Source organism: Labrus bergylta, chromosome 21 (genome assembly GCF_963930695.1).
Source record: "Labrus bergylta chromosome 21, fLabBer1.1, whole genome shotgun sequence".
Lineage (NCBI taxonomy): Eukaryota > Metazoa > Chordata > Actinopteri > Labriformes > Labridae > Labrus > Labrus bergylta.
Genome location: NC_089215.1, coordinates 23,579,849 through 23,604,773, shown reverse-complemented (window position 1 = coordinate 23,604,773; position 24,925 = coordinate 23,579,849). Strand labels below are relative to the sequence as shown.

The 24,925-nt window shown below is 40.5% G+C and overlaps 1 protein-coding gene and 1 non-coding gene across 2 annotated transcripts; one reads left to right on the top strand and one right to left on the bottom strand.

Annotated features, from left to right (window-relative positions):
* The first annotated feature begins 140 nt into the window (after window positions 1-140).
* Window positions 141-21,242, top strand: LOC136177276 (uncharacterized). Its single transcript, XM_065949549.1, has 7 exons — window positions 141-479; window positions 1,072-1,164; window positions 1,464-1,526; window positions 1,712-1,840; window positions 12,897-13,003; window positions 13,183-13,232; window positions 13,586-21,242. Exons 2-5 carry the CDS (start codon window positions 1,126-1,128, stop codon window positions 12,918-12,920), a joined length of 255 nt encoding a protein of 84 aa, XP_065805621.1. The 5' UTR covers window positions 141-479; window positions 1,072-1,125; the 3' UTR covers window positions 12,921-13,003; window positions 13,183-13,232; window positions 13,586-21,242.
* LOC114920431 (5S ribosomal RNA) lies at window positions 5,208-5,326 on the bottom strand. The gene has a single exon (XR_003808763.1). It is a non-coding gene; the product is annotated as a 5S ribosomal RNA (ribosomal RNA).
* Window positions 21,243-24,925: the final 3,683 nt, after the last annotated feature.

Here is a 24,925-nt window from a genome sequence, read left to right as displayed (position 1 = left end):
CAATATATTTAAAGATTTATATCTGCAACCAGTTGCTTCCATAAATTACATCATAACTACTAATTAAAAAAAAACTCTAAAAAAGCTTAATTCATAGAACTCCCCTATGCTGCTAGATAGTGTGGTCAACAGCCCGTCGTTTCATGTACTTTTTCCATCTCTTTCAGAGCCTGCAGGAGAAACTCTACCTGTCTATACGTTTTGAATATAATTTTTGAAAACTTCAAAATGATTTGGCGCTGCTTTATCTGCCTTATTTTCGTCACTTTTACACTGAAACTCTTACTAAGCCACATCAATCGAATGCACAGCCGAAGCCCTGACTTCAGGTTGCTCTGTGGTATTGACGGGTGTACAGAGGAATATCAAGTGTATAACTCATTCTATCATCATGTCAAGAGAAGACACTCCCAACATCTTGTTGAAAGCACCAGACCAGCAGGTGGAACGAGGAAAGTCAAGGACCGCCGCAGCAACAAGTGAGTTACTTTGCTACTATTAGCCCCAAATATTTTCATACATGAGGTCCTGTTAGCTTTAGGACCCTTTGACTGACAGTTGCTTCTGCCAGAAACTGATGTTGACAAGGTGATGATTTACGATCGGAAGTTTGTCCGTTGTATTTTATTTAGATTTTTGTGTTGTGCGACGTCGATCTTCGTGGATTGGGAATGGCCATTGACTGTATTGACCTTTATACAGTCTGTGGTACTGACGCCTGATCGCAGCGTAAAAAGTAGACCGCACAGGAAAGCAAACTCACAGAGCATCAGGTAAATTTCAAAATAAAACATAACGGAAAAACTTCCGATCATTATATTATCAGTTGTTAACATTACAGTAGTTTCACACGCTGGCACAAGCAACAAGTCATCTGTCTGTTAGAGGGTCCTAAAGCAAACAGGACGTCATGTATGAAGAAATACTGATTATAAATCAACTTGACTTGTATGCAAATTCACTGCTTGATTTGTGTGAAAATATTAAATTACAAACAGGAATGAAATACATCTGCAAAATTAAGTAAAATGTGTGACACAGCACAATATTTAACCTGATCAACATCCTCAGGATTCCAGCAACACCAGTCAACAGCTCTGTACAGCTGACACAGATGAAGGGCAAATGGACATTAAGAAAGACAGAGCTGCCACAGTACAACCAGTAAGTGACACTGCTGGTTACAAGCTACTGAAATTGATGTATTGGTATCAGTATATTATAGCTGATAAATACCAACTACAGTACAGTAATGTGTGATTTGACACCTTATGTATGAATGATAAGGCTAAATGTTATATCAGAGCTAAAACATACTAGATATAGTGAGCAAAGATGATTTAACATGCAAAGGGCTATTTATAAGGACTATTTTTTCTGTGATTAACATTGTACCTGATATGTTACTATGAATCTCAGATCACAATATGTCAGAATACTTAATACAATTTCCACTGTTTTAGGATCTAACAACACATGCCACTGCCTTTGTGATAAATGCATGGGCCAAGCATTGCCTCTCACAGGTAAGATGTTTTTTTTTTTTTTTTCCAAAACAGACCAGTTATTTGCTTGTTTACAGTTACACAGAGTGTTTTGTAATGGTCCAGTTATGGTTGATGTCTTGTTATCTAATTCACTACAGACACTCTCCTATGCTAATGTTTAGATCATAAGCAAAATTAAGTTGTGTTATTTTTGTCATTTTCAGAAAGGCCTGAATAACATTGTTGCTGGTGTGCAGCAGTACCAATCATCACTGATGAGCAACCTCAGGAACCAGATAGAGCAGGTGCTGAAGAAGCATTCGGGAAGCACATCAGGACACCTTCAAAACGAAGTAATGGATGTTTTCGACAGTTTTGTTGACCCATTCACAAGTGTTGCAACAACATTTTGACAGAACAGTGTTATGAAGAAGCAGTTAAGCATTGTGGATGCAGAGGAAATTCTAATTTTTCCAACTATTCGCAAGAGGAAACATGGAGCATCAAAAGACTTTTTCATTAAAGACAAAGTCTTTCATTACATTCCATTGGTCAAAAGTCTAGAGCAATTTTTATCACACCCGAAGATATTCGCTATGATTGAAAAGGGTCCACAGAGGTGCAGGGAGGGGTTTTTTCAGGACATTGTTGATGGCTCCCTTTTAAAATCACATCCCATATCTTCAGAGATACCAAATGCATTGCAGATTGTTCTGTACACAGATGAAATAGAGGTCTGTAATCCACTAGGATCCTTTGCATCAAAAAATAAGCTGTTGATGGTGTACTACACCCTGGCAAACATAAATCCAAAATACAGGTCTAAACTTGCTGCTATTAGGTTACTTGCCATGGCTAGATCTGTAGACCTCTGTCAATGTGGTGTAGATGTAATATTGAACAGAATCAAAGAAGACATGGATGCATTGTTAAAATGCAAACTAGTAATGGACACGTTGTTGTGTCTCTGTGTCTTTGTGTTGTTGTGTTGTTTAGTTGTTGTGTCTCTGTGTCTTTGTGTTGTTGTGTTGTTTGGTTGCTGTGTCTTTGTGTTGTTGTGTTGTTTGGTTGTTGTCTCTCTGTGTCGTTGTGTTGTGTTGTTGTGTTTTTGAGGACTAACAAGAGTCTTGACTCTGTGACTGAAGCTGTTTATTTGTCCAATAGGAGCAGTGTTGTTTGGTTGTTGTGTCTTTGTGTTGTTGTGTTTTTTGGTTGTTGTGTCTCTGTGTCGTTGTGTTGTTTCGTTGTTGTGTCTTTGTGTTGTGTCTCTGTGTTGTGTTGTGTTGTGTTGTTGTGTCTTTGTGTTGTTTTGTTGTTGTGTTATTTTGTTGTTGTGTCTTTGTGTCTCTGTGTTGTTGTGTCTTTGTGTTGTTGTGTTGTTGTTGTGTCTTTGTGTTGTTGTGTCTTGGTGTTGTGTCTGTGTTGTTGTGTCTGTGTCGTTGTGTTGTGTCTGTGTTGTTTGGTTGTTGTGTCTTTGTGTTGTTGTGTTGTTTGGTTGTTGTCTCTCTGTTTCGTTGTGTTGTGTTCTTGTGTTCTTGAGGACTAACAGAGTCTTGACTCTGTGACTGAAGCTGTTTATTTGTCCAATAGGAGCAGTGTTGTTTGGTTGTTGTGTCTTTGTGTTTTTTGGTTGTTGTGTCTCTGTGTCGTTGTGTTGTTTCGTTGTTGTGTCTCTGTGTTATTGTGTCTTTGTGTTGTTTTGTTGTTGTGTTATTTTGTTGTTGTGTCTTTATGTCTCTGTGTTGTTGTGTGTTTGTGTTGTGTCTCTGTGTTGTGTTGTGTTGTTGTGTCTGTGTTGTGTTGTTGTGTCTCTGTGTTGTTGTGTTGTTTGGTTGTTGTGTTGTTTTGTTGTTGTGTTATTGTTGTTGTGTTTCTGTGTTGTTTTGTTTTGTCTTTGTGTTCTTTGGTTGTTGTGTCTCAGTGTCGTTGTGTTATTTTGTTGTTGTGTCTTTGTGTCTCTGTGTTATTTTGTTGTTGTGTCTTTATGTCTCTGTGTTATTTTGTTGTTGTGTCTTTATGTCTCTGTGTTGTTGTGTGTTTGTGTTGTGTCTCTGTGTTGTGTTGTGTTGTGTTGTTGTGTCTGTGTTGTGTTGTGTTGTTGTGTCTCTGTGTTGTTGTGTTGTTTGGTTGTTGTGTTGTTTTGTTGTTGTGTTATTGTTGTTGTGTTTCTGTGTTGTTTTGTTTTGTCTTTGTGTTCTTTGGTTGTTGTGTCTCAGTGTCGTTGTGTTATTTTGTTGTTGTGTCTTTGTGTCTCTGTGTTATTGTGTTGTTGTGTCTTTGTGTTGTGTCTTTGTGTTGTTGTGTTGTTGTGTCTTTGTGTTGTGTTGTTGTGTCTCTGTGTTGTTGTGTTGTTGTGTCTTTGTGTTGTTGTGTTGTTTGGTTGTTGTGTTGTTTTGTTGTTGTGTTATTGTTGTTGTGTTTCTGTGTTGTTTTGTTTTGTCTTTGTGTTCTTTGGTTGTTGTGTCTCAGTGTCGTTGTGTTATTTTGTTGTTGTGTCTTTGTGTCTCTGTGTTATTTTGTTGTTGTGTCTTTATGTCTCTGTGTTATTTTGTTGTTGTGTCTTTATGTCTCTGTGTTGTTGTGTGTTTGTGTTGTGTCTCTGTGTTGTGTTGTGTTGTTGTGTTGTGTTGTTGTGTCTGTGTTGTTGTGTCTCTGTGTTGTTGTGTTGTTTGGTTGTTGTGTTGTTTTGTTGTTGTGTTATTGTTGTTGTGTTTCTGTGTTGTTTTGTTTTGTCTTTGTGTTCTTTGGTTGTTGTGTCTCAGTGTCGTTGTGTTATTTTGTTGTTGTGTCTTTGTGTCTCTGTGTTATTGTGTTGTTGTGTCTTTGTGTTGTGTCTTTGTGTTGTTGTGTTGTTGTGTCTTTGTGTTGTGTTGTTGTGTCTCTGTGTTGTTGTGTCTTTGTGTTGTTGTGTTGTTTGGTTGTTGTGTCTCTGTGTCGTTTTGTTGTGTCTTTGTGTTGTTGTGTTCTATTGAAATGCTTTTAATGTCGAAATCATAAAAGATTTCGGCTATAAAAAAGTTGAAAATTTTCATAAAAAGATTCTGGCTTCAAAAAGGTTGAAAATGTTCATGTGCCTTTGTGTTGTTTTGTTGTTGTGTTATTTTGTTGTTGTGTCTTTGTGTCTCTGTGTTGTTGTGTCTTTGTGTTGTGTCTCTGTGTTGTGTTGTGTCTCTGTTGTTGTGTCTTTGTGTTGTTGTGTTGTGTCGTTGTGTTGTTGTTGTGTTATTGTTGTTGTGTTTCTGTGTTGTTTTGTTGTGTCTTTGTGTTGTTTGGTTGTTGTGTCTCAGTGTCGTTGTGTTATTTTGTTGTTGTGCCTCTGTGTTGTTGTGTTGTTGTGTCTTTGTGTTGTGTCTCTGTTGTTGTGTTGTTGTGTCTTTGTGTTGTTGTGTTTTTTGGTTGTTGTGTCTCTGTGTCGTTTTGTTGTGTCTTTGCGTTGTTGTGTTGTATTGAAATGCTTTTTAATCATAAAAGATTTCGGCTTGAAAAAAGGTTGAAAATGTTTATGAAAAGATTTCGGCTTCAAAAAAGTTGAAAATTTTCATGAAAAGATTTCGGCTTTAAAAAAGCTGACAATTTTCATGAAAGGATTTCGGCTTCAAAAAAGTTGAACATTTTCATGAAAGGATTTCGGCTTCAAAAAAGTTAAACATTTTCATGAAAAAATATGTAAATATGTCTCTATATGATAAAAAAAAACCCATATGATAAAAACAATTAAAAAGCTTACAGCAGCTGGTATTCCCAGGCGGTCTCCCATCCAAGTACTAACCAGGCCCGACCCTGTTTAGCTTCCGAGATCGGACGAGATCGGGCGTGTTCAGGGTAGTATGGCCGGAAGCAATTATTGTGTGCAGAAAGGGGCCTTTTAAAGATCTCATGCCCTCGGCCATAATTTGCTCCCCCACATTATTCATTCTGGCTGAATTTTTAGACATGTGAATATGTCTCTATATGATAAAAAAAAAAAACATATGATAAAAAAAATGAAAAAGCTTACAGCACCTGGTATTCCCAGGCGGTCTCCCATCCAATTACTAACTAGGCCCGACCTTGCTTAGCTTCCGAGATTTTTTTTTTAATCTTTTATTATCAAAAGTACGAAAACATTTATAATATTATCACATGATTTACAACAAATACTATCACAATACATACACCATATAAATCAAACCTCCCCTCTGAAACAAACGACAGCCTAACAAAATCAAAATAAAGCAAACAAACTCAAACCACCCCTGATTTCCACAACTCATCAAAACTCTCCTGAATCCCCCCCCCCCCAAAGTAAACAACCCCCGAAAACAAACCACAAAACAAACACACTCTACACACATTCGCCCCTTCCACAAACATTCTCACAAACTCGATCTCATTCGCTACGTGCAACAATTTAAGTTGTGCTCTCCATTCATTCACAAACATTCTCCACACATTCATTCTCTTGCTTTCATACAGTGCATAATTCCTAATAATTCTGTGCAAAAGCCAAAATGATATTCATTACATTATAATTTTTTTGTTTTGTTCCCACCCCCAACAACACCGACAATTCCCACCCCCTTTCATTCCAACACTCATTCCCACTACATTTCCCCAACATTTCTCTTATTTTTCCCCAAAAATAAACCAATTCCCCACACGTAACAAACAAATGTACTAAATCCTCATCCATACTTTCTTACATACCTCTCCTGATGGATCTGATGCAGGTGAAGATCCTCCTGTGCATGCGGTGTATGCGGAATGTTAATGTTCTTCCATATCATGTTGCTTGTTATGTCCGGGTATGTGTCTGTCTATTTAACTTCGGATGTGGGTTTCTGTATTCTATGTGTGATTGCGGATCTATACCAAATTTTTGTAGTGACATCTGTAATGTTGTGTTTCTTCTCCCCTAGGCACAGGGAGATCCCCACCGCATCATCCTGCATCACTCCCTCCTTCTCTTTGATTAATTTTTCCCATTCACTCGACAAGGACAATTTTACATTTTCAAACACTCTCTCAATCACATCCTTTCTACACACACCCTTTATTTTTTAACCCCCTCAACACCATTTGTAAATCAAAATCCCCCCCACAGTTCAATAAATCCCTTATTCTAATATATCCCGCTTTCGACATATCCTCACACTTAATTATCCTCTCCTCATTTTTAAAATACGGGCTCGAGAGGAAGGGCAGCCGTAGCACTGACCCTCTTGTGCCGCACTCTGGTACAGTCCAGGATGAAACCTGATACCATGCACTGAGTACTTCTTGGAAAAACGGTGGCAAGTGTTTAAATGAATCCGGGTTATTGATCTGGTACAGGTTGTCCTCGTAAAGTCCAAAACTGCACAGATGTTGTTTGAAGTGGTTTTTCCAAACTACGTTCCGGTTCTGGTCTATAAATTTGCCTATCAATTTGACTCTTAGTGCTACTTTTCTTGTAAGTAAATCAATAAAAGCTAGCCTCCCCTGATCTTTAGCCCCTATTATTGTTTTGTGAGCTATACTTGCTGCTTTGTTTTTCCAAATAAAGTCCCTAATGGTCTTTGAAATCTCCTTAAAGGCCCAGTCCGAAAGCGTACAAGTACTCAGCGCATGATTCACTTCGGACAACACGAGGGCATTTGTTACGGCTACCCTTCCTCTCAGTAATAGACCCCTCGCTCTCCACAAATTCAATGTTTTTTTTTATTTTACCCACCACCTCTTTCCATGTTACATCACCACATTCATTCTCATTTTTCCCCACATTCACTCCCAACACTTTTCTTCTCTCACACACCGTTTTAAATCCCCACCTATTAACATAATTTGATTCCTTACCTAGTAACATAATTTCTGACGTTTACTTTTGCCGCAGATGCTCTTTCATAAGTTTGTACATGTTTTAATATCAATTCTATATCCTCCTCTCCTTTTACCATTATATTCACGTCATCTGCATACTGAATTATTTTTACATTTTCCTTACCTATACCTTTTATGTTTACATCTTCCGATATCAGCGCTGCCAGCGGCTCTGCCACCAAGCTGTACAGCAGCACTGACATCGGACACCCCTGTTTCACTGATCTTGATATTTTAAAAGAATCAGTTAAATCCCCGTTACATTTTATCTTACTTTCCGCTCCTGTATACAACACATTTATCCACTCTCTCATTCTCTCCCCGAACCCAAACTTCTCCAACACCTTCCCCAAAAACCCATGATCTACTCTGTCCAAAGCTTTATTTAAATCAATCCCTAACCATATTCCCCCCTCCCCTTCCATGTCCCTGACTGTCTGTTTTATTGAAATGATTGAGTCTGCTATGTCCCTGTTTGGTATGCTGTATGATTGTGTTTGTTCTATGATTGTTCCTATTACCTCCCTGATTCTATTGGCTATTGTTTTTGCTATGATTTTGTAGTCTGTGTTTAGTAAGCTAATTGGTCTGTAGTTGTCCAGATTTTTATTGTCCCCCTTGTTTTTGTAAAAAATAGTAACCACCCCCTCCCCCAAACTTTTCGGTATACATTTTACTTTTTCAATATATTTACTTAATTTACTCAATAAGGGCACTAACTGCTCTTTGAAAGCTTGATAAAATTCTGCAGTTAGGCCATCGCTACCAGGACTTTTGTTTTTGTTTAAACCTTCTAAAGCACTTTTAATTTCTCCATCTGTAAACTCACATTCACACCACATTTTATCATCATCACTTAGTTTTTTCTTTAAGGCACCCAAAGCTCTGTTCACACTCACACCATCACACTCCTGTCTAGAGAACAGACTTTCATAATAACATTTGACTATTTTTAATATTTCATTTTTATCAGTCACACTTTTACTTTTACCATTCACTAATTCGTTTATTTCTGTTCTTTTTTGTTTTTGTTTTTCTAGACCCCAAAAAAATGCTGTACTCCTCTCCCCCTCATACATATATTGTATTTTACTCCTAATAGCTGCACCCCTACATTTTTTAAGTTCAATCACTTTTAACTGTATGTATTTTTCAACACATACATTATCTGCACTGTCAAGCAATAATTTTTCCTCATTTAGTTGTTTTCTTAAATTCTCTTCCATTCTATTTTCTCTCCACTTTTTCTCTTTACTATAATTGATACAGACTTTTACCCCATCCCACCACACATTCATATCTTCACTCTCACTCCACTCATATCCCACATCATTCAAAAATCTTTTCATACTTTTCACAAACATGTCATCATCCAACAAACTGCCATTAAAACACCATATCCCTCCTTTTCGTACATTAGTTTCTTTTCTAAACGTGATTACCATCCCAGCGTGATCGCTCCACGTATTAGTTTTATATTCTACATCTTTAATCCACCTCACCACCTCACATGTCACCAAAGAAAAATCTATTCTAGATTGTTTTAATCTATTTAGTACAATTTGTCTTCTCGAAAAGACCCTCTCCCATGGATGTAGCAATCTCCAAATATCTATGCACTGTTTGGTCATTATTAGATCTTTTAGTGCCCCCCTGCTCACATCCACCTTAAACACATTATTTTTAGACACATCAGTGAGTGTCATCGCCACATTAAAGTCACCAATTATCACACAATTTCCACCCCACCATTTGCTTATTTCAATGAAAAAAGTTTTCCTTTCTTTTTCTTTGTTCGGTGCGTATATATTTATGATTCTTCAATTTTTCGTTTCATACACACAGTCTATTATTATTACTCTCCCCTCTTTGTCTCCGTAAACCAAATTAACCCCGTTACCCGACCCGTTTTAACTATAACCGCCACTCCTCTCGCCCTCGACGTACCATTAGAACAAAAAATATGGCCCACAAAGTCTTTTTTTATGTCTTCTACCAGGGAATCATCCCATCTGGTCTCCTGCAAGCACAAAATGTCATTTTGCAAGGAAAAAATTGAATGTCTCTTCTCTTTGTTTCGCAGTCCGTTAGTGTTAATAGAAAATAAGTTTAAGGCCATTATCATAAAAGTAAAAAAAACAGATTTACAGGGGTTACTTCCAGTCATTATTTGTCCTGATGTGTCCCGGCTGAATGCACATCCTGCAAACTTTCTGTTGTCGATCATGTATTACTTCGTGGAGTAAGGGAGTGACTGCACCTGGTCATTAAATCTGACCCGGACAAACCTTGTTCCGTCAGCTATCGTTGTTCCTGGCCACATTCTTCTTTTTATCGGTGATGTCGGGTTCACTCCCCAGCCCGCCAGCTTCCAAACTATTTCTTCGTCCGTGACATAAGCCGGCAGGTTTAAAAAATACACCACCAGCTCATCATTGTTGAGTTCTCTCGCCACGACTCTGGTCTCCCTGATCTTAAATCCGTCCAGCAGCCTTTCCTTTCCTTTAATGTTGCTCACCGTTACCTCCAATTTTCCGGGTCACAAGGTTCTGCAAGCCAGCAGGCCCCCACAGATCATTTTTATATTGTTCATTACCTGGTTTAGAGGCACCTTGTCCCCCACCATTTCAGTGTTCAGTGTTAGTTTTTTTTCGAAAGCCACTTTTGCCTCTCCTTTCTCCGCTCCCTCTCCACCTCTCACATTCTTCGCACCAATCAGTCTTTGATCAGCCGCAGCAATCAGCCCGCCGCTCCTCTCGTTTCCTCTCTCTCCGTCGTCCATACCGTTCCCTGTTTCATTTGCCGTGTTCATCCATCCTTTTTGTCCGTCGTCCTTCTCGTTGTCGTTTAATCCATTTCGTTGTTTCAATGCCGTGTTTGTCTGTCCTCTTTGTTGTCCGTTATCTTTTCCTTTTTCCTTCTCTCCGGTCCGTGGTCCTGTCATCGTTGTATTCCGTCCTGTGCGTTTGCTAGCGACATGCTAGCAAAAATTCACAAAACAAAAAATCTTCACAAAAATGTGGCAAAAAACAGTTAAAAAGGCAAAAAACAAAAACGATCCCCCTAACAGTCAGTGACTGCTGGGGGACATTCACTCAAAATCTGAGGTCTTTAAACAAAACTAAGGCAAATACAAAAACAAAATCCAAATCTCCTACTCTCCTCTCACACCTCTGCTTTCCTCCGACTCCACACTGTCTCTGCCAACAAAAGGGGCGTGTTAAGGGTGGTATGGCCGTAAGCGATTATTGTGTACGGAAAGGGGCCTTTTAAAGATCTCATGCCCTCGGCCATAATGATTGTGGCTGACTTTTTGGACATGTAAATATGTCTCTATATGATAAAAAAAAAAAACATGAAAAAATGAAAACGCTTACAGCACCTGGTATTCCCAGGCGGTCTCCCATCCAAGTACTAACCAGGCCCGACCCTGCTTAGCTTTCGAGATCGGACCATAGACTCTAAAAATAATGGACGGGACAAGGTCCCCGGTCTAGTGAAGCTTTTATTTTTGGAGCTCCCCCTACTGACTGGCTGCAGCATAGGTCATAAACCCTGCCTCCTCATTGATAACAGATGGGATGTGGGTCAAACTGTAAAGCTAAAATACTCGTCACATAATTTTTTTCCAAACCTAAACTCTGCTGTGATCATTAGTTATTATCACCCTACATTGTGTTCAAGTGCTTATTTTTCTGTGAAGTTTGTTTTAAATAAGTTATTTGAGGTTGAAAAACAGGATTTTACGTCATTGACGATGATTGACAGCCGCCGATCTTGCGTAGCTCTGTTTGTGAATAGCAAAAGTTACATAGTGAAGGAAAGCCGAGACGCCATTGAATTTTTCCATTCAGTTTTTTTGTCTTTTTTGAGCTGGCAAAATTAGTTGTTCTGCAGTAAACTGTTCTAACCGACCTGTTGGATCTAAGGGATCTTTGCAGTTTTTTCGGTAAGTAAAAAAGTGATTTATGTGTCATTGGTTAAAGTCGTTATCTAGCTAGCTAACACATAAGCAGATTATCTGAAATGTTGTAAAGCTAGGTTACTTATCCGGCATGATTTATCTTTTTATCTTATTTTATTAAATAAGCAAACCTAATAACTGACATGCTATGTTTCTTGATATTGTTATGTCGTTATTGTGATTGAAATTGTATTTAAAACCAAGAATCGTTATAAAATCCGCTCATAGATGCGGTTCATTGACTGTACAGTTATTTTACAGCAAAAATAAATATGTCTGGTAAAGTCTCAAAAGTATCTAGGGCAAAAACAAAGTCACATAATTGTAATCTGGCCTGCATCATTACTAATGTGTACATGTTTACAGTCTGAGTGATAAGTGGACTATACCGAGAGTAATAGGTTTTACTTTCACCGTGCAGGCTGAAATTCAAAGTACTATATATATACTGTATATACTGTATATACCTCGTATACGAGGGTAGAATATTTATCTAGCTATCCAGATAAAACTAAAGGTAAGATGTGATTTAATATAACTGTTACTGATTTAAGAGACTAACCGAAACGTGAACGCAAACATCAACAACCTGCGGCGGTGTAATGTAATATTATCCGAGCATCATGCTGCTTAAACTGTTAAATGTTCTGCATTGTCTTCCACACACACCAATTCAACAGTCACAAGTTGATCATATTGTAAATTTAATGACACTCATAGAGAAATTGTTCTAAACATTGACAAAACCTGACAAACATTGCGGTGATTATGACGGTGTCTGTATTTAACACCTTTGAAAGGAAGGTGTTAATGCAGGAGACCAGTGTTACACACAACAGGCTGCTGTTACGTTAGTTAGGAGGAGACATAGGCTCAATAAAAGAAGACATAAAGATCGCGTTTTCCCCCACACATGTTAATATGTTTTAAATGTCATGCATTTATTTTTTATTTCGCTTCAATAATCGTTAACGAAGAGGAACACCAGGATTAAACTACAGGCTATTGTTGCCTTTTTATATCCAAAGAAAACTGAACTTTCACAGCCTCTGCATTCAAAACAATTTCAACATTGACATTTATGTCTTCCTATTTCCCTCTTTTCGCCAACATTATATTTTAAACAGGGATTTCCTTTTTCTCGGGTTGCGCGTCTCTCCCCCTGCTCGCCCCCTCCGGTGCGCTCCTCTCCATAGTGCGCTCGTCTCCTCCCTCTAAAGCTGCTGCCACTCTGTAGGACGCTCTGATTGGGGCACCTCACCAATAAAATACTATTTTATATTTTATAAGCAGTTTGCCACCACACTGCACTGTTACTCTCCAAAGGCATATGAGTATGTGCGTGACAACTTTAACAAAGCTTTACCACACAGTCACACCATCCGCACAGCTGGTCCAGGATTTACTGTAGCATCTTTTACAGCACTAAAAGGTCATGTACAGGCAAACAGAGAGAAGGGAAAAGAAACAATCTGTGCTCTCAAATAACAAAGCAGTCTCAAATCTTTTTGAGGAATTACAGCTAAATTTGTTTTACTTTGCATACAGTACATCCTCTGATAAATAAAGTGAAGTACTTTGATTGCATTTCTGTGGTGTTCCTGTAGGAGACCATGATGCAGCCAGACTGAAGCAGCAGGTTGTGAAGGTGGACGCCATCATCTTGTCTTGCAGTGCTGATTCTGAAGAGCATGTCTTCACATAGGACTCAAAGGTAAAATTATCTCTCATATGATTGGACCATGTTATTGTAACCGCTATTGGCATCAAAGTAATTTTAGTAACAATTTATAATCCTTCTTAAAATGTAAGGAAGACTAGCAGAAGATTTTAACAGCCTCTATGGTTCTGCAAGAAGTTCATGTTTTAATTGTTCTTCTTTCTGTCTTCAAGGAACTCAATGCCCAAAGGAAACAGCAGTCCAGACTCTGATTCCAGCTCCGGTGAGGTTCTGCACACAAATTGGCTGTCTGATTATATGAAAATATTTAAGATTAGTTTAATTTATCAGGCTGGCCCATGTGATGACAGTTTAAAATAATCTTCAAAAGAAAGTGGCAGGAACACTTTTGTCTTAAAACATAAATTCATAAAGCTGATCATATTATTGAATTCATCATGTCTTTTATATTTTGTTTTTCCTCATAAATAGTTCTCCTGTCATAAAAACAAACTTTAGAACCTGAAGCTTAGCAGAACCTAAGGACAGATCTGATTTCAGGTCTGAGGCATAAACATCACAGTGAAATTCATTATACTTTACATTTAACTCTGTGATTGTTTTTCTTTATTACAGAAGATGCTCTCAGATTCAGATCCATCAGCAACCCCTGACAACATGGAGGACTCGTCCCCTGAGCGTTTCCTGTCCTCTCTCGATGGTCTTCTCTTCAGTTATTAACTCTTGAAATCAGCAGCACAAAATGCCAGACTGTTTGACAAGTCTGTGATTAAATAAAATGAAATGGAATCTTATACGTATCTTGCTATGCTTATTGGTTTTAAATGTTTAATATTAAATAAGTTTGAAGGCCATTTATCTCAGACGAGACCAGCTGAGCTCATCTGTTAGCTTTGCTGTTGTCTTAGCTGTTGTTGGTCAAGAAGAAATGAATGTCAGTTCAAGGCCTTTTCAAATGTGAACTATAAACTTAACTGCTAAATTATTTTACTGTGACCAACACGTTGTACTCCAGTTAATCAGAGACAGTCATATCAGATTTTTAAAAAGTTTATTTAAACATTTTATGAAAAGAAATCTTCAATAAACAACCCCTGGCTTTATTAACCATGTGGAAAATAAGTAAGGGAGACCATCAGGTCCAATTGCTGGGACATAGGAGAAAGTATAAAAAATAATTTAACAAAGAAATCCCAACAAAAATCAAATAAAGTATAGAGATCCTGGATGATTGTTTGACTGTTGAAATATGATGGAAAAGCAAATCCAACACAACCCTCCAGCATCTGGACTTTCAAACACAGGGCAACATCATGTTAAGAAAAATAAATTAAATTTTCCTTTTGACCAGGATCTCTGTGTTTTATCTGAGGATGACTATGGTAGCCTTCTCACTGTTCACTGTCACAAAACACCAGACTCTGTCCACCTTCTTCAGACGTCGATCAGCTCCTCTGGGTGATGGCAGAGAGGACTCTTCATCTGGGAGAGCTGCTGGTGTAAGGTCATTTCTACCACAGTGGATGAGCAGGGCATCTGGCACAGGTGAAAAAAGGAGGAGGTTCCTTCAAACTATGTGACCCCAGCCTGACCTCTGTAACAGGTGTGCAGATGAAGGTTGAAATTAGTCATTTTTAGGTTCTGTTGATTGTAAAATGGAAAAGAAAACATCACCTTTCTATTTAATATTTAGCTGGTGTATGACTCAGTGTGATTTTTATTTTTAGAAGACTGTATTGTTAACAATAGCTTGTTTTGACAATCCTCTTTATGAAACTTAAAAACAATCACAGGATATAAACTTTTAACAGATGATTTTAACTTACGCTTCACCTCTGTGGAAGATGTCAGACCAGCTGCTTTTATCTCTTCTTTGCCTAAATGAAGATACAAAAAACAATTGATTTACTGTTCATTTAAATATATTAGAAAAGCAGACATGAATCACATTGCAGACTATCAGTTTCTAACAAAACCCAACATATCTTACCACCTGTAGCCTACGGTCTGTGGTGCTAACCTAGCTTAAATATAGAACGATTTCGTTAAAAACAGAGGACCCAGCAGCCCACGTATTTTCAATAGTGATCAAAATAACTGGATTTTTTTAAAACACAGTGTGTTTAAATATTTGAATACTTTGAATACTTTGAATACGGCGGTTTGTTGTACTTACACATTTCTTCATCGTAGACCGGCAGAGCGCTTCCGGCGTAGCTGGGCTGCGTAAGTCATCAGGGCAGTACGCTAAGTGGGCGGGGCGTGTTACCAGGGCTCCTCCCCCCGGACCCTACTGCGCAGACTCTGGCTCCAAATGACGTCAAAATCGCAAGATGGAAGCGCCCCTAAGCGGCGTATTTTGGCTTCAAGAACGTTGAGTGGGAACAGCTACAGTGCGCGCCCACTGGATCGGACGAGATCGGGCGTGTTCAGGGTGGTATGGCCGTAAGCCATTATTGTGTGCAGAAAGGGGCCTTTTAAAGATCTCATGCCCTCGGCCATATGCTCCCCGACATTATTGATTGTGGCTGAACTTTTGGACATGTGAATATGTCTCTATATGATAAAAAAAATGAAAAAGCTTACAGCACCTGGTATTCCCAGGCGGTCTCCCATCCAAGTACTAACCAAGCCCCACCCTGCTTAGCTTCCGAGATCGGGCGTGTTTTTTTAATTTATTTTTTTATTATCAAAATTACAATATATTTTCCACAATACATGTTTCACACAATTTTTACAATCACTTCAGTCACATGTTCTTTTCCATCGACAACATCCCCATTCATAATGTACCCCGTCAGGAGTCTTAATTTTTAAATCCTCTCAAATCATACATCACATCATTTAAAAATGCAAAACCCAAATCCATTATTAAACCAGAATTGTCAAATAAAGCCCCCATACTCCCCCCTTAAACACACCGAATATATATATATATATATATATATACACAACAATAAAGGAAGCACATGAAATCAAAAGTCTTTCCAAAAAACAAGAAACAAACAGAGAAAAACACAAGTCCCACCACAAAACTCTCAACACTCCTTGTGCTCTACTCCTCACCAGTGCTCCCATAAATTTCTCTCTCTGCAGGTTCTCCCACTCCCCCTGCATTTGCAGCCATTTGACCCTACTGTGTGTTATATCCCTCTCTATTACCTGTTCTTCAATCTCCACTTGCAATTTAAGTTCTACCTCTCTCCTCTTCATCCTATTTCGTTGTTTAGCATACCTAATACTCTTTCATTAAATTTTTCTTTTTACCTCCTCCCACCACACACATACATCACTCACATAAGTCTGCTCACACATTTCATTGTTCAACAGTTCCCTTATCATGTGCCTGTATGCCCTCTCCTCCAACAGACATGAATTAAGGCACCACAATCCCCCACTCCTCCCACCCTTTTGTTTTCCCAACTTAAATAATACTGCAGCATGGTCACTCAAACCCAAAAAACTATAACGAACCTCTCTCACATGTTCTAAAATACTGTTTTTAACCAAAATTAAATCGATCCGGCTTTGCCGTAGCACCCCCCTGACCATCTGCTTCCTCGAAAACACTCTCCTGTGCGGGTTTCTCCACCGCCAGGCATCCACCATCTCATTTTTGAGCATCACGTCTCTCAGCACCCCCCTGGATGCATCTGGTCTGTACACGGCACTGTCAGCCATGTCCAGCCTAGTGCAACGTACATTAAAATCCCCCGTCAAAATCATATTACCGTACGCATTTTCTTAAACAACATAAACATAGTCCTCCTCTCCGCCTCCACATTAGGTGCATATATAGTCATTAATCATATGAAGATCCATCCAAAATAAAATTGACTGTCAGCATACGTCCGTTATTGTCCATGTATTTTTGCTGTGCGTTCGTTACTGCATCCTTTTTTATCAGTATTGCCACCCCCCTCTCCCACTGTGTGCCATTGTTAAAGAAAATAACTCCCCCCCAAAGTTTCTGTGCATGTGGCACACTTTCCATAGTCCAGTGTGTTTCCTGCAGGCAAATGATGTCCGCCTGTAAGCTAAAGAAAAGTTGTTCCATCCTGTGTCTGTTCCTGAGTCCATTGCAATTAATGGATGCTACATGTATGTGTCCTGTCATATTGCATCCTTATGAGTTGCCTGTGTGTGTGTGCACCTTATTTTTCATACCTTTCTTTTCACGATTTTCATCCTGTTAGTGTGTGATATGCGCCTCTTCCTCACGGCTCTCGCCGCTGCTTCCTCGTCCGTCTCCTCGTCTCCCGTATCCCCGTTCTCGGACTCCTCCTCCATTTCAGCATGGTCTAGGTGGCTACCCTGTCCGACCACGCTGTCCGGCTCCGGCCCCGTTGCTGCGCCCTTCTGTCCTTTCCCCGGACACCCTGGTGCTGCACTTCCAGCTGCCGCTCTCCCTCTCCCTCTTCGGGACACCCCCGCTGCTGCCGTCGGTCCCTGCTGGCCCACTCTCGGCTGCCCCTGGGCTGCCATCAGTGCTGCTGCTCGCTCCCCCGGGGCTGCTGCCGGCGCCTCTGCCGGCTCCACCGGACCTGCTGCTGGGCACGCTGACGGTGTCAGCTGGGCTGGCGCTGGATCCGCCGTCTGTCCAACCTGGGCTGCTGGCTGGGCTCCCATTTGCTCCGCCGGATCCGGTGCTGGTTCCTTTGGAGCAGCAACTGGCACTGCGCGGCTGTCTCCGGGTCCGCCGCATCTGTAGTCGCCTCCACCCGCGCCTCCATGTCCACCTCCTCCGCCCACCCCCGAGGAGGCGTCTCCCTCCCCGGAGGAAAACAGGACACCGCCAGCGTTGCTGCCCCTCTCCTCCTCACACACGCAGCGCAGCTGGGTTAGGGAATATGTGTGTGTGTCTGTTCGTAGAAGGGGGAGAAAAGAGGATAAAAGAGGATAAAAGAGAAATGCGTGCCTGAAGAGGCCGGATCACAGTCTGAATCCCGCGCCACAACTCGGAGTAATTCCCTTCATTCACAGAAACAAACCAATGGCCGAATTCAAGTTAATACGGCTTACACTGGCCTTTCTGATCAAAAGAGTAATACCCGGTTATAACGCTGTTACGATAACCACATATAGGACGCAGGGGTCCAAAACGGGAACAATAAGAGTTTTAAACAGGTAAAACTCAGGACGCAGCGGTCCAACAAAGAGAAATATTACAGTTCCTGCTTCAATCAAACAATTGTTAAAAACACTCTCTAAAGCTCATTCTGCTCAGACCTAATTAAGCCTCACTTGTGAATCGCTTTGCCCGCGATTGGTGAAAGGAGAAGAGTCCGGCAATAAAACAGATCTTCTGTCTGTCCTGGTGCAGAGGCGTCTGATGGTGGCGGGGGTCCCTTACGGCAAGAGCGGCTTTGTTGGTTCTCCGTCGAGTGGAAAGATGTCCCATGATGTCCTTTCGTTGCAGGACGGAATAAGACCGTTATCTTTCTGATAATCTGTTATAGTCTGATGCTCTCCGAGAAACTGAGATGCGTTCACTGGACAATCTGGAATTTCGAACACTGCCGGCCGCAGATTACCTGCGCGCCAAAACTTAAAACAAAGGAAGATTGTTGCAGGAAACAGGAGGTGAGCTTGGGTCTCCGAACACTTGAAGTCAGCACGTGGAAAGAGAAAGAACAATGGAAGTCTTGGAGCTTTGTAGCCTGGCCTGCTCCATAGGGGGTCTACCTCAGGTCCCCTCCAATGAGGAGAGAGAGGTTCCGGTCCCCCCTTACTTCACGCGTAGGTGTGAAGTACCGCAGGGGATTCTGGGATTAAGAGTCATTTTAGGCCTCTTTGTGATCTCAGTGAATAACTCAAATGAGGCTTCTCAGAGGTGCAGGCCCAAGTCCATGGGTGACTGTCCTAAGCCTGCGTGGCCCAACAGCAGTAATGAATTCCTTAGCTTTTTCAACAACAAAATTCTAGACTTCAGAGACAAAATTAGTAACCTCCTGCCCTTACCTGGTGCAGATACGTCTGATACGGCAGAGACAGTTCCAGGACCAGATATTAGTCTAGACTGTTTTTCTCCAATCGACCTTTCAGAGCTAAATTCAATTATTTCTGCGTCGAAACGTCAACCTGTCTTTTAGACCCAATTCCAACCAAGCTGTTTAAGGAAGTCTTTCCCTTAGTTAGTAACTCTATCTTAGATATGATCAATATGTCTTTACTGGCAGGCTATGTACCACAGTCATTTAAAGTAGCGGTAATCAAACCTCTACTCAAAAAACCTACTCTAGATTCAGGAACTCTAGCTAACTATAGGCCTATATCCAACCTTCCTTTTATCTCAAAGATCCTGGAGAAAGTGGTAGCTAATCAGCTGTGTGTCTTTCTCCATGACAACAGTTTATTTGAGGAGATTCAGTCAGGATTTAGAGTCCACCATAGCACTGAGACTGCACTAGTTAAAGTTACAACTACTATCTACTTCTAGCTTCAGACAGGGGACTTCTCTCTGTGCTCGTCTTGTTAGATCTTAGTGCTGCTTTTGACACCATTGACCATCAGATCCTATTATACAGACTAGAACATTTACTTGGAATTACAGGGACTGCTTTAAGTTGGTTTGAATCCTACTTATCAGACCGATCTCAGTTCGTACATGTTAATGATAAGTCCTCTATGCACACCAAAGTTAGCCATGGAGTGCCACAAGGTTCAGTGCTTGGACCAATTCTCTGTACATTATATATGCTTCCTCTGGGAAATATTATGAGGAAACACTCCATACAGGTTCATTGTTATGCAGATGATACTCAGCTGTATGTATCAATGAAGCCCGATGGCACCAGTCAGTTATGTAAGCTAGAAATGTGCCTTAAGGATGTTAGGACCTGGATAACCAGAAATGTTTTGCTACTTAACTCAGACAAGACTGAAGTTATTGTGCTAGGCCCTAAAAATCTCAGAGAGACTGCTTTGACTGTCCTTAATGACATCAGCCTGGCATCTAGCACCACTGTTAGGAATCTAGGAGTTCTATTTGATCAAGATATGTCCTTTAGCTCTCACATCAGACAAATTTCAAGAACAGCCTATTTTCACCTTCGTAATATATCCAAGATCAGGAATATCCTGTCGCAAAATGATGCAGAAAAACTTGTTCATGTATTTGTTACCTCCAGATTGGATTATTGTAATTCGCTTTTGTCAGGGTGCTCTGGTAAGTCTCTAAAGACTCTTCAACTAGTCCAGAACGCTGCAGCTCGTGTACTGACTAGAACTAGGACAAGGGACCACATTACTTCTGTGTTGACTTCTCTGCACTGGCTCCCTATACAGTCTAGAATAGAATCCAAGATCCTTTTTCTCACTTACAAAGCTTTAAATGGCCAGGCACCATCTTATCTTAAGGAGCTACTAGTGCCGTACTGCCCCTCGAGAACATTACGGTCCCAGAATGCAGGCCAAGTGTACTATGGGAGGTAAAGCCTTCAGTTATCGGGCTCCTCTCCTCTGGAATCGTCTTCTAGCCGGGGTCCGGGAGGCAGACACAGTCTGTATTTTTAAGAATAGACTTAAAACTTTCCTTTTTGATAAATCTTATAGTTAAGGCTGGTGCTGGTGTAGACCAGCTCTTAGTTATGCTGCTATAGGCTTAGACTACCGGGGGAACTGGCACCTTGAGCTCCTCTCTCTCTCTCTCTCTCTGTGCATATACAGTACATCATATTACTGCATGTATCTATCTGTAAATCTCAGTCACTAACCACCTACTTTTCTGGGAGCTCTTGAGCTCTCTTAGGCTCCTCGAGATCGTTTGGTTGACGGCCTGCCAGAACAACCCCCCCCCCCCCGGATTGTTGATGGACGGCTTGCCTCCCCCCACCCCCTTGCTCCCTATCCCTCTTCCTGCATCTTATCCCATCTCTCCCCCTATCCCTTTCCAAGCCTGGCACAGTCTGGGCCTGTGAAGGCTGTTTCATCATGAGCCAGGGATCTGGCCGAAGATTTCTGCCTTTTAATAACGTAGTTTTTTCTTACCACTGTAACTTTTGCTGCTTTGTTAAAGTGCTCATGATGGATAGGCCGGGTCTTTGTAATATAGCAATAAGTAAGGTCTTTTACCCGCTTTTTGTAACATAACAATGACAATGGTCTTTCACCTGCTTTTTGTAACATAACAATGAGTATGGTCTTTTTACCTGCTCTTTTGTAATGTTAAAAGACAAAGAGTAAGGTATTTTACATGCTTTTTGTAAAGTGTTTCGAGATAACACTTGTTATGAGTTGACGCTATACAAATAAAAATTGATTGATTGATTGATTGATTGAATTTGTAATCTACATTTTCACAGTCCATATTGTTATATTTGATGTTCAAGTTTCTCCATAAATGCTTTGTGTTTAGGTCAGGGAAGAGCTGTAGCCACATGCCAACACTGGTTCTCGGCTCCTCTCTAAACACAACCAGTACGCTTTCCTTACCTTAAGTTTTGCTAAATGACACCCTTCACTTACCTTCCCTATATATATCTCAGGGATTTTTGTCTCACCTGGTTCTATTGTTTCCTTAAAGGTCCCATATTATGCTTTTTCTGGTTTTATATGCTCTTTAGTGTGTTTTCCATGTGTCCTGTGCATGTTTAGGCACATCTATGTGCAAAAATTCAAAGTCTGCGGAAACGCGGCTTCTCCTACGTCCTCCTGTTAGCTGTAGCTGCATGTAACACTCGGTTCTAGCCCCCCTCGATAAAAATTTGTCAGTGCGGCGTCATTGTCAGTGTGAGATCACTGATCTAAGCCCATTGGCTCGTTGTGGCAAGCCCTGCAGCTCATGTTGAAATTTCCAAGAAGCATGCTGAGCAACTGACCAATAACAACAGAGCAGATCGGCAGACCAATCAGAGCAGACTTGGCCCACATGGGGTCTAACAGTGGGGGCTCAACAGCTTGCAGCTGATGGACTCAGAGCATAGAGGGTGCAAGGAGGAGTAGTACATGAAAACAGACACTTTTTTCGAACTTTAGCTATTGTGAACGTACAAAAGTAGGTACATAGATTAAATATAAGAACCCCAAAAAGGGCATAATATGGGCTCTTTAACTATTTTTTCTCTCCATTTTGGTGGCATGCTACATCTAATATTATCACATACATTATCAACTGTCTTCCTACTTACCCCATCTTCCAGCTCACTAACGGCATCATACACGGCCCTATTTGGCAGGAAGCCGGGTATGTACTCGTACACCATGTCCTTTACCTGCCTTATCCCTGCCGCACTAAACAACCTATTATAAAAGACCTTACCCTCCTTCTGTATTTTTGGGTTAAAGAAGATTGGCTGGTTGACCACCTGGTTGAAGCTGTGACACTCGTACACCAGGTGGCCCAGCATGTCTGTCCAGTCCAACAGGACCTCCTGATAGAACCTTGGTATTTGATCTACATTTGTCCTTTTATAACCCATAAACACACTGTGCTCCCCACACCTGTACAAATACTCACTCATAAATCCTTTCCAACCATACTCTACCTTACTGTATAAATACTTTACCATTGTTTTGCCTCTCATTGCTTTTGTTTTCGCTACTAAGTCTACTAACTGTAAACCTCCCTCTCTATAACTTGCAGATAGCGTTTTCCTGGAGATCCTCACTCCTTTGCAGCATTAATTTCCTTTACCACCCAATCTGGCAAATCTTTAGCACCCAACACATAAATTACTTTCGACATCACGTTCACATCCACATTTGTGGAAGAACAGTCACAAAAGAGACAAATCTGCGTCTCTTTTAGAGGCTGCGTCGCATGGTATGCTGCTGTCTGACACATCGGTAAGTTTCCAATTACTATTTAATGTTAATGAAATTAAAGTATGTCAAAGTTTTGGAAGTTTGTGTTCATCTGAGAAATATGATGATTTATTTAGTTAGGCTTTGGTTTAAAGTAATGTAAAGTTGAATAGCTAGCTAGCTAACATTAATATAGTCAACACTAACAGCCGCTATCCCGCTCAAAATAAAAAATTAAATAGTCATACAGTGATATGTTTAGTCACAGGATGTAGGTCGGTTGATGAAAGCAAAGTGTTAAGGTAAACTCGACATTTATATAATCTACCAACTAAACCATTTTAAGAAAATCAACGATAAATGTTAAATGTTCAGGGGCTGACCATTGACCGCCTAAACCAAACCTCCATTGTGTTTTTGAGGTGTATTTCTACCTGGCTTATTACATAAATTACGCCAAGTTAAAATTAAATTCTGGAAATTATAGCAAGACCGTGGATAATTTAGGTGAAGTCGGCATGAAATCTGGTTGATTTACGTTGTGTTTAAAGTCAACTCGTCAACATTTTATTAACGTTTAAAACATTTTCCTGCAGTAGCTCGGCTCTGGGGAGAGAGTCAGAACTTAGCCATAGCACTGCTTTGTAACATATTATTGTCAGGGAGGTTATTTTTAGGGATTCATCAGTTAATCCGAATTTTCCTCATCGAAATTGTGATTGGCATGAATAATGAGGATCCGTGAGTTTTTAGATACATCTTTTGGAGGCAGCGGAAGGAGTGTTGCTAAACACCAGTAATTAGACGGTACCAGTTTTGTTGGCTAACCTGCACAAAATTCATATCGGAGCAGCTTCAGCAGTGAGCGCGATGATGATTTTATTTATTCCGACAGTAAGTAGCTGTGAGTGTCTGAGTGAATATGTAGACTGTATGTGTGTGGGGGGGGGCTCAGAGTGACAACGGGTTGGTAAACGCCAGTTATTAGACGGTTCCAGTCCTGTTAGTTCGCCTTCAAAACACTCAGACCATTGTGGGGTGCCCAAACAGTCAATCGCGATCGACAGGTAGATCGCTGACTGATTCTCAGTCAATAGCGAGATGTTTAGTCAATATAAAATACAATTGTAAAATAGAAACGTGATTTCAATTTCATCTCATTGAAGTGTTTCCCACACATAGACGATACCTGGGTGGGGAGCCCAAGTATACTTCCGACCTGTTTGTATTTAGGGTAGGGTTAGGGTTGGGGTTATTTTTCATTTATTCATGAAATTGCTGTGTGCATGAGAGAGCGCGTGAGAGAGAGCGAGCGCGTGCGCAAGGACGTGCAGGTAAAACCTGGGTGGGTAAATGTTTTACCAAAAAGTCATCAATGTAGAAACTATGCTATGAGTATTAAGCGCATTTGATGTAGCTGCAGCTACTTTTCTCTGCTCCTCTCTGCTGTCATGACTGTGAGCATCGTGGGGCACGCTGAGACACACCAACATACAGCGCAAACGCACACACACACACACACACACACACACACACACACACACAGACTTGCACTGGAGCGCCAGCCACCACGCGAACCTTTTTACTTTTAGTGTTGCAGCACACAGTTGATCTGTGATTCGTACGGACTGAGGCGGGAACACACGTGATCCGGTCAAACGGTCGGTTCGACTTTACTTCGTTCACTCTCACCGTGTCTGGAGCTAATTTAACAAAAGCAACGTCATCTCACAGCAGCCTGCTGTAGTCTGTGAACATCTCCACACAGATTAAAGTTGTTTGTTGCAAACTAAATTAAGGGAAAATATGTGATATAAATACAAACGTAATATTAAAATGTACCCTAAAATAAGAGTTTAAAAAAAAGAATGTCGATATTGTATTATTTTTTACGACTCACAGAACTGTCATTTATTATATCTAAAATTATTTTCTGTTTGGAATCCGTGGAATCTATCAGAGTCCTTGTAACTTTTTATTTTATTTTTTCATTTTTAAAGATGAAAAAGAGACTTCATGACCTTTTAAATGACTAAAGTAACATGGAATTGTCTATTATTCCCTCTTCAAAGCCTACCACTAAAAGGGAAGGAGAGAGGCTCATTCTACAGTCCCTGCTTGAAAAAAAAGACCCACAAATTTTCAGGGAGTATGACACTGCAGGTACCCTGTCAGCACCATCGAGGAAGCTTCTTGTGAAGACCTGCATAG

Excerpts from the sequence above, each read along its gene's own strand:
- LOC136177276 (XM_065949549.1), top strand. The coding sequence starts at position 1,126 with ATGGACATTAAGAAAGACAGAGCTGCCACAGTACAACCA. Across the intron at positions 1,165-1,463 it reads GAGCTGCCACAGTACAACCA|GATCTAACAACACATGCCAC; the intron begins GTAAGTGACACT and ends CCACTGTTTTAG. Across the intron at positions 1,841-12,896 it reads CAGGACACCTTCAAAACGAA|GAGACCATGATGCAGCCAGA; the intron begins GTAATGGATGTT and ends GTGTTCCTGTAG.